The sequence below is a fragment of the Prunus avium genome, chromosome 1 (genome assembly GCF_965620075.1).
Source record: "Prunus avium chromosome 1, drPruAviu1.hap1.1, whole genome shotgun sequence".
NCBI classification, from domain to species: domain Eukaryota; kingdom Viridiplantae; phylum Streptophyta; class Magnoliopsida; order Rosales; family Rosaceae; genus Prunus; species Prunus avium.
This window is the reverse complement of record NC_142284.1, coordinates 45,193,466-45,203,071: the sequence shown is the minus strand read 5'-3', so window position 1 is coordinate 45,203,071 and position 9,606 is coordinate 45,193,466. Positions and strand designations below refer to the sequence as shown.

Below are 9,606 nucleotides of genomic sequence, written 5' to 3'. Positions count from 1 at the left end.
ATATAGCAGAGGATGGTCCACACTGCGCTATTCAAATTTAGTGGTTTACTGAAGCTAATTTCATCACTTACCGAGCCATATACAACTAGAAGAGACCTCATGTCCTTTATTTGACAGTGCATATGCTAGATGCTACCATATTTGCTTCTCGATAGGTATGACGGATCCGAACTTGTTGAAGTAATTCAAGTATGTCTTGAACAATTAGTTTAAATATCCAGGGAAGCTGTGCCTTGTGTAATGGAATCTCCTGGAATCTCCAGAGTAGGGTGGTTTTGATTTTTCATCTCTTGTTGGGGGTTGGGGATATATATCATATATGGATGAAGATATAAACTAATTAAGACATGGGACAGACCCTGAAGAAAGATATTTATTTCCCCCCAACTTTTGTAAGTAGGGAGGGAATATACATATTCGTCCTACATTAAGTTTTAGTTTTACTTTTTGAGTGGGCAAAGGCAAACGAACAGTGACTTTAGCTACTTTTCGAAATTTTTTGTAATTACTTTTTTTCTTCTTCTTTTTCTTTCTTTAATATCTGACTTGCTGTAAGGCGAAATGGAAAGTTCCATCCACTCGCTACCCTACGGTTGATGTCGGAAAAAGGTTTTGTCTCTATTTATCTAAAAGATGCCACCTCTCTTCTTCATATACAGATACAGTGCTCTCTTCCTTTGTAATATACAAATATCTTTATTCAAATTTTAGGTATAATTCCTTTCATTTCAATCCACCTCATTCCTTAACTATGAGGTTGGGGGTTCGATCCCCGCCCATAGGAATGGAGCGCATTTTGTGGCCAGCCGTTTACCTCCATTGGGAGAGCTACCTGGGCGAATGGAATTAATCACTACTGTCGTCGGTGGATACCCTTGGATCTCACCTTAAAAAAAAGAATGAGAGTTGATATTCATAGTGTTAGCGGGTGAACTGTGAAAGGATAAAAAGCAAATTGAAAATGGAAGATGCCCGTAACACGCAAGAGGTAAATTTTGAAAAGAAAGCCTCCCTTCCTTGTCTCTGCTAACCATATGCGGATGGATACGGTAGCTAGCCAATCCACTAGACATCCATGAAAAGTAAGGCAAACATTAAAAGGTGGGAAAGAGGTGCACGTGGCCCCGAGAGAGAAATAGAGAGAGAGAGAGAGAAAGAGACAAGGAAAAGCAAAGGTAAGAAGAGAAGAGTGAGAAATGGAAATCCTTTTGGAGCAGCTTTGGTTTGAAGTTGGCTTTTTGCTTTGGTTTGAATGGTGTAAGAAAATCAGCAACCACACGCACTTTTTCTGAAAATCTTTAACATTAAATTTGGGTGTTCCTTCAGCTCTCATCTCCTTGTTATTGGGCCTATAAAATTAATGAAAAGGCACTGTGCAGTTCTGCTGCTGCGCAGGCTGACTCTGATAAAGTTATATATGTATGTGTATGTATGTGTGTGTAAATATAAATATAACCACATACACACACACACATGAGTGATTGAATTGTGTGTGTTGTTTATGTTTGACAGGGACGAGTGCCTGAGCGTAACAATTCCAACAGTGGCACTGAAAAACATGGTCTTCTCTTTTTCTCTCTCTTGGTTTTTTATTTATTTATTTATTTTAAATAGCCTTTAAAAGGATTACAAATGCATTGAAAACGACCTCCCATCTTTCTCACACAGTTGACAGTACCCTCTTTTTCTCTCCCCATTAATTCAATTTGGTTTCAAGTATATGTAGGTCAGCATCTCTGAAACTGAAAGGAGCTTTCCTATCATTTAGCAACAGGGTCCCAACCCCGACATTACATAAACTTAATCCACCAAATTAACTTGCCTTTCTCTACGTATGGAATCCAACACTGTCCTGTCCATGATTAATTAATTAATTAATTTACTCTTGTTAACTATGGGTCGCTAGCTATAACCCAATCAAGGCTGCCATGCCATCTAAACTTAGTTTTAACCAAATCATGCATGCTTATAAATCACTCTCTCTCAGAACCAAGACAAATTAAGGGTAAGCTTCTAAGAAAAAGAGGGGTGCTTTTTTCTTTTTGTCTTTTTCTGTCATAGCATGTAGTGTGTACTGTGTACTGTGTACTGAGTACTGAGTACTGAGTAGTGTGTGTAGTGCAAGTGCTGATAAAGTTAGGACTCAAATTATGACTTCCAACGAATAAAGCGACTTTAGCTCTTTTGATTAAGCGCTATATACAATAATACAAACACAACAAAGTATTTTTTTTTTTAAATTACGAGTAATGCATATGAAGGTACTATTAAATATTAATGCACCACTGAATTGAATGTATAAAGCAAACCCAGAAAAGTCACTTTCTCTTTTTTCCTTCTTCTCTCTCTCGTAAGTTGTAACAAATGAAGATATATATATATATATATATTTTTAATAGATCAAAATATTAAATACAAGAACCCAATTACAACACTCTTCAACCAATACCCCAACAATGGTCAGAAATAAAGATCCCTACTCTCATAAAGCAATAATAAACTGATGAAAACTGAAAAAAGATTGTGAGACGTCTGTCTGTTTACAAGATAAGCATTGCATGTGAAAACAATAAAAACGTAAAAAAAGAGTTACCAAACCAATTACAAAATATGGTTTAATTAACAGTATCGTTTGCTAGCTGATGTTGCATGATCATCAATCATAATCATGTGCCCGGTGGGGTCATTGATCGTGATCTCCTTCTCCTTCGGTTGTGGCGGAGGACATGTAACTCATCGCAAGAGAGGTCTCATCAGAGGGTCCCACGGCGGTTGTTGCAGAAGCATGGAAGTGTTGCTTGCAAGCTTGACAAGTGATTTGCAAAATGGCAGAGCTTATTTTCTTCATGGCCTGCTCTTTGAGGAACTGAGCCTTCTCCATTTCAGCCAGGGCTTGTTGCCTCATTCTCTTGGCGTTGGCAAACTCCAGCTCAGCCATCTCTATTTGCCTTTTGGCTTCTCGCCTAGCGTCTTCGGCGTACGCCTTTTCAGCCATGGCCAGCTTTAACTCTTCGCTCGCGAACTCTTTCAACCTTGCCACTTCCAACGTGCGCCCAGCACCGTCCATCTTCTCAGCATTTGAACAGCTTCTTCTTAGACCTGATGAACTGGGCTGCCTTGTTTGATCCTTCTTTTCATCTCCGCGCTGATCACATGACGATGAGCCAATAGAAAGCTTCAAATGGGTCGCGTGGTTTTCGTCTAAATTTGGTGGGGAGATAGTGCGGGTGTTGGAGGATGGAAGGAGCTGAAGTTCCAGAATATTATTATTATGGACTTGTTGCTGCTGCTGCTGCTGGTGGTTACAAGAACTGTGAGGATTATTAAGAGCATGCGCACGCTGATGATCGTGATGGTGAGTTGGGTTTGGCCGCATTGGTAGACCAGGCAAGACTTGAGGGACATTATTATTATTGTTGTTGTTGATGCTGAAATTGGTGTCGCTGGAGGGGCTGGTGCTCGATGCGGTTCGAGACGAGCAGGCCGGCTGCAGTGCCACCTGGAATTCTGGCCTGACGACATGTCGGACTGTGCAAGTGTCTTGGTGCTCTATGAAACTTTCCACTCTGAAATCACGATAAGGTAGAATGATTCAAACTGAATATATAGATCTATAATTCTATATATACACACACACACATTATCACAAGATCGTTAGCCATAAGCCCTTGAGATATATATATATATATATATATATATATATATATATATATATATATATATATATATGTAGGGTTACCAAGAAGCAAATGAATATTAAATTGATAGACTGGGAGTATCTGTAGTATGGATTATATGATTAGGTTCCATAAATTAAAACAGAATACGAGTTTAAAAAGTAAGTAAAAGAAATCATGTGGGGTACCTATATATATATATATAAAGAAATAATTAAGTAAAATATAGTATGGCAGTTTTTTTATCAAAGATAGGTAAATATTGCCGGAAACTGTATGTTATTGGGAACAGTAAGCTGCAGTAGAAGAACACAAAAAAAGGCAATTAGCAAGCATGAGGATCGATGAGGTCATGTGCTACTGTTAGGAAACTGATTTATACAGTATTCGAAAGAGGGAGTGGAACAGAAGAATGCATACATGAGAAGCATGATGGTCAGAAACCGATGCCATCAAGAACAAGAAAGATAAATCATTATTTTAAGAAAAAAGGTAGATTGTAGGATTTCAAGATTTGTTCTTATCTGTGACAGGTAATTAACATGCTTTTTACGGGATGAGCTTTTAGGGTTTGAACGAAAATGGAAGAAAGGCCATAACATTTGAATGGAGCTAGCTAGGCTATGGCTAGCTATCAACCAGTACACTGTATATGGTACTATAAATTATAATGGCCTCTTGCAATAAATGATTCACAACAGAAAGCCTGACCGACCATGTTCAGATTTCAGATGATGATTTTGGCCTGGCTAGTTGAAAAAGCTAGGCGCTTTTGAAAAAAGCATAATGATGATGGTAAATTGAACAAACCTGGAAAACACACGGCCACAGTCACAAGAATGTCCTCTGGTGCCACAGGTTTTGAGATGGGCTTTGTAATCAGATTGAACCGCATAGCCTTTGGAGCACTTGTCGCACACCCACTGCTTGTGATTGCTGTGTTTTCTTCTGAAGTGCTTCTTAATCCCAACAAGATCGCCCAGGGCGTGGCAAGGGTCATGGTGCAGACAGCTGGGCTCCGGGCAGACAAACACCCTTTTCTTGATGACCTGATCTTGAGCAATTTCTCTCTTTAGCAATTTCCACGGCACCTTGTGCCGTCGCCTGTGCATCTGCAGGTTCTGATCTCTCTGAAATCCTTGGTTGCAGATCTCGCATACGTACCGGTCTGATTCCAGCAAGGTCTTGGGAGACAGAGACACAACTTCTGCATCCGGATCTATAAACAGACATGTGTGAATCAAACGATCAAAACCCCAAAAAATAAAAACAAGAGGAAGATTAAAAATCAGAAGAGGGTTTGTGGGATATTGGAGTTGTTAATGAAGTTTTAAATAAATAAATTACCTGGTGTGCCTGCTGGTCTTCTTTTTCTTTTGTGAGTGGCTCCTCCATTTTCTAAGGCATCATGAGAGGAAGAAGATGGAGCAGCAGAGGAAGAAGCAGTGTGGTTGTCCAACATGGGTGAATTTTTCAAGACTATATGTTGGGGGAATTAAGTAGAGAGAGCACTAGAATCAATCAATCCTTACACACACATGTACAGGGCGCTGCAGGTGAAGTTGGACTAGTGGGTTTCAGCTTTACTCTAATCTCTCCATTTCATATGTAGAGAGAGAGAGAGAGAGAGAGAGAGAGAGAGAGAGAGAGAGAGAGAGAGAGAAAGAGGAAAAGCTCTTGCTTTCTGCAATCAACTTTCTTTAAGCTTTAAGGCTTTTTGGCTAGCTAGCTTTTTTTTTTCCTCCTTTCTCAGTGAGCTTTTCTTTCTTTGTTTCAATGACCCCCCACCTTGAGCAGGTAAGGTTGTGGCAAGTCTTGTTTATAAAGCTCTTTTCTTCTACCTATACAAAAAAAAAAAAAAAAAGAGATAGAAAGAGAGTATAGGGAGATAAAGCATGTGTGTGCGTGTGTGTGTTTGTGTGTGAGAGAGAGAGAGAGAGAGAGAGAGGAGGTTGGGTTGGGTTTGGGGTTGGGATTGGGAGTGGGGGTTTGGGGCTGGCTGGCTGGCTGGCTGACCCAATCACACTGATGCTTAAAATTTAGAGCCCCACACATACACACAGTACACACACAGAATTAGACAGAAACAAAAAAACATCCTTCCCATAAGAAAACAAACAGTCATTATTCGTCACACTGTAATTTGCATGTATAAATGCAGAGGCCCAGGCAACCCCGTTCCACGTGAGTTCATCTCCCCCCTCACATGACCACTCTAGCTATCTCTCTCCTCAGCCCTCTCTACATAAAGTAAAAAACAAGAGGTACAGGTAAAATCTGGGTTTATAAATTAAATTAAATGACAATAATAAGAGAAATAATTAAGGAGTTTCGGCACATGTACTGGTTTCATGATTCATGATGGCGAGCTAATCCAGATTAACATGTTTGTTGAAGCAGCTTTTCCTTTTCAGAAGGTAAAAGGTAGCACGATTAGTCATTTTCATCAGGGCTGGCTGCTGCAGTAATCATTTCTCTCTAAGTTTAATTTTCCATATTATTATTATTATATTATATAATAGTACTTCAAGACAAAAATGTTTGCCGCTCTTGCATTGCATGCATATTCATATCACTGGCAGGATTTGGGATAATTTTTATACTCAATATTTCTCTCACCTCTTTTCTTCTTCTTCTTTTTTTTTTTTACTCCCCACCACCCACAAAAGAAAGTGACACTGAAATAATTACCATTAATTAATTTTAACAATTAATATTTATCAACATTTTGGAAAAAAAGCTTATTAGCTCTTACCGGTCAAGAGAGAGGTCGAATTTCAACTTTATAGAATACAAAGAATTGTCCATTATTTTAGGGATAACTCTGATATCAAATTAATAATTGATGGAAGTTGAATGTATATCATCATCATCACCCTACATCTTTATGACACCAAAACACATGTGCGACATATATTTATAATTAAATTAGCTTTATATATATATATATATATATATATATATATTATCCTTGGTTTACAAATCTAGCAAATGAGAGTTGAACTTTCTCCTTAATGTATGATTGCCTAGCCAGAAACTGAGATTTCATTCTCCATAGTTAGAGCATCTTCTCATACCAAAAAGTTACTCAAGAATTAAGGGCTTGTTTGGTTTCTATCCCAAGAACAGTAAATACACAAGAACAACAACAAAAGTGAAAACATACAACAATGTGAATCTTTTTTATAAAAAAAAAAGATATTACTTTTTGACAAATGTTCAGAACACACATGTCAAAATATAATTAATGTGTTCACAGAGATAAACTCCATACTTCTCTTAGTTCACCCCATCTTTTAATTTAAATTTTCACAATTTCTAAGCAAACCCCACTATCTTTCTAAACTACCCTTAAATACACCCCAAATTGAAAAAAATAAGAAATAAAAGAGATTTTCTATTTAAACACCACAATTTTCTTTGTTCCCAACAGAAAAAAAAAACACAGACAAATGGAACCCCAAACCCGAAATTTAATACTTTCTAGAGAAAGAGAACAGCTTTACCTCTCTCCAAGAACTGTAACTGGAATTCTAACACTTGGGTATTATTGAGTTGACAATCAATAAGCCCTTCCATCAACTCCCACACATATTTAAAGAGGTAAGCTCGTCAATGTTCTACGTCTTTAAAAGAGAAGAGTAATATGGCAATAGGATGTAGAGAAGTTTGTATTTTTCTAAAACTTAATATGATGAGTGGTGGGGTGTCTGTATAGATGTACTATGGTTAATTATTAAGTTGGATGACCTTTTTTGTCTTTTTACACAATAATAAAACTTACAGCTTAATAATTTAAGTATTGAGGTGAACAAAGAGAAGTACGAGGTTTAAATAGAAAATCTCTTATATATATGTATATGAATATGAATATGATGGATGGAGGTGATGAAGGGTAGGGTTTTTAAGAATGAATAATTAGAAAAAAGGAGAAGATGCTTGCCCTACTTTATTATACTTGTTGAGTTGGAAAGAATGGTAGGATGATGGGAGAAGGATTCTTATCACATGCTGGCATGCATTGCTGCATCAAAAAAAGCAATCATCCCTCCCTCCCAAGTGTTCTGGATTCCAAATCTAATCACCTTTTCTTAAAACTAATCCCTTCTCTCACGTGGCAACCCAAGCTTTAAAAAATTATGTTGACTTAGCCCTAAAGTCCAATTAATTATGTATATATAGCTTTAACTTTACTTTTTTGAGATCCATTAATTAATTTAATTAACATATATAAGGCGGAGTTCTGCTTCCATGTCTCTTTCAAGAAATGAATTTGTAATTTGTAAATTCATTCGCTCTTAATGAGATTTGGTCAGGAATTGTGTATTTAATTCACTTGCAACTTCAAATTAAGCAATGTACTACAAACATTAATCCAACAAAAATATTTGAGTAAGTATACGAGGGAGGTGCTTCAATAATTTGAAATTGACGATGGGTAGGGGCCAAAAAACCTTTGTGTTATTGCGCTGAGTGAGGCGTTTGTCTGGTTCAGCTGTGTTGGTATCCCGAGAAGTGAACCAAAGTTGGCATCTATTCCATTCTTTACTGTCACACTGAAAACCAAAAAGGAGACAAAATAAAAAGTATTTAGTTTCAAATCGAACATTTTAGAACCCACAGTGTTAGCTATGATTAACATGCCCATGCATATCCATCATTTCTTCGCACTCAAGGCATAGACCATACAGAAGAGAACATTTGTTTGTTTGTTTTCTCCACCTTCATGGAACTTTCATTTTTTATTTTTCGGATAAATCTGTATTTTTGTGTTCTGTGTACAGTATATGCAATGCAACGAGATACAGAGAGAGAGAGAGAGATGTAGTGGGTAATGTCAGAGTCTGACAAGTTACCTGCCCTACGTAATAATAAAAACAGATTCATACGGGGAGGGGAAGAAAAGTTAGCCAAAAGGAAATGTACAATAATAATTAGAAAAATAAAGAAAATGACTACGGACTGAGTAATTTCCAGAAAGTGAAGCGGTCTTGGAAGCTTAACCCAAACTAGTACGCAGGGACAAATATACCCATGAACAGAAACTCATCCAGTTTAAGTTTTAACCGCTTCAACATTTAACCATTTACTTTTTACACCGCACCACTTTCGTTTCTCTTTCTCTCTCTAGTCTCTACAGGGAAAATGAAGCAATGATTTGGGTTCCAACAATACACTGTGGATCAGGGGATGCTTTCTTTGATCTTTGATTCCAACTTCAAACTTTGTTTGATTTCTATACTTACATATCTGCTTTAAAAAGAAGGTTTTCAGTTGGAATGATCATGGTGGTCAAACGTCAAATATAGCAATTATCATAGTGCAGTAAATAGTGCATTTATTTGAATCTTTCTACCCGCCTCTCTACTCTCTCCTTATATTCACAAGGAAAACGTTCATATCATGATCTTACCCCAAAAAAATTAATGTTAAAAATAAATTTGGTGGTGTAGACCTTTCCTTTGTTTTTATTTTTATTTTTGTTAGGGGATACAAGTCAATAAAAAGTTGTTGCCGTTTGAAAGATGATAGGGGAAAAAAAAAATTGATCCTTGCAGTTGAAGGAAATGTTTCTCTTTTTAGGCGTGCAACACTCCAACAACCAACCACAAGCATAAATTGGGTGCTCATCAAGTTTCTCGTTTTATTTAGCCCTAATTAAACGAAATGGTTGGATGTTTAATTAATATATATCGATAACACTTGTTCCAAAAACCTTCGTTACAAATTGTAATGGGGTCTAACACTTCTCTTTCCTTTTTCTTTGTCGATATAGAAATGAAATTTAATAAATTGCCCTAAGTACCCAGTTAAAATAAGCTTTAATTAGTTTTTTTTAAACACCTTTCTTATTGAGAGGGACGATAATATACTAAATTCACACACACTATATGTATGCTAGGACTAGAGGAGTAATTGCTTCAAACCA

At 37.1% G+C, this 9,606-nt stretch overlaps 1 protein-coding gene across 1 annotated transcript; it reads right to left on the bottom strand.

Moving 5' to 3' along the window:
• Positions 1-2,355: 2,355 nt before the first annotated feature.
• Positions 2,356-5,484, bottom strand: SGR5 (C2H2-like zinc finger protein). Its single transcript, XM_021965498.2, has 3 exons — positions 5,025-5,484; positions 4,488-4,896; positions 2,356-3,566 (listed from the first exon to the last, which is right to left on the bottom strand). The coding sequence occupies exons 1-3, from the start codon at positions 5,137-5,139 to the stop codon at positions 2,684-2,686; spliced, it is 1,407 nt and encodes a 468-aa protein (XP_021821190.2). The 5' UTR covers positions 5,140-5,484; the 3' UTR covers positions 2,356-2,683.
• Positions 5,485-9,606: the final 4,122 nt, after the last annotated feature.

Excerpts from the sequence above, each read along its gene's own strand:
- SGR5 (XM_021965498.2), bottom strand. The coding sequence starts at position 5,139 with ATGTTGGACAACCACACTGCTTCTTCCTCTGCTGCTCCATCTTCTTCC. Across the intron at positions 4,897-5,024 it reads AAGACCAGCAGGCACACCAG|ATCCGGATGCAGAAGTTGTG; the intron begins GTAATTTATTTA and ends GTCTGTTTATAG. Across the intron at positions 3,567-4,487 it reads TGTGGCCGTGTGTTTTCCAG|AGTGGAAAGTTTCATAGAGC; the intron begins GTTTGTTCAATT and ends TCGTGATTTCAG.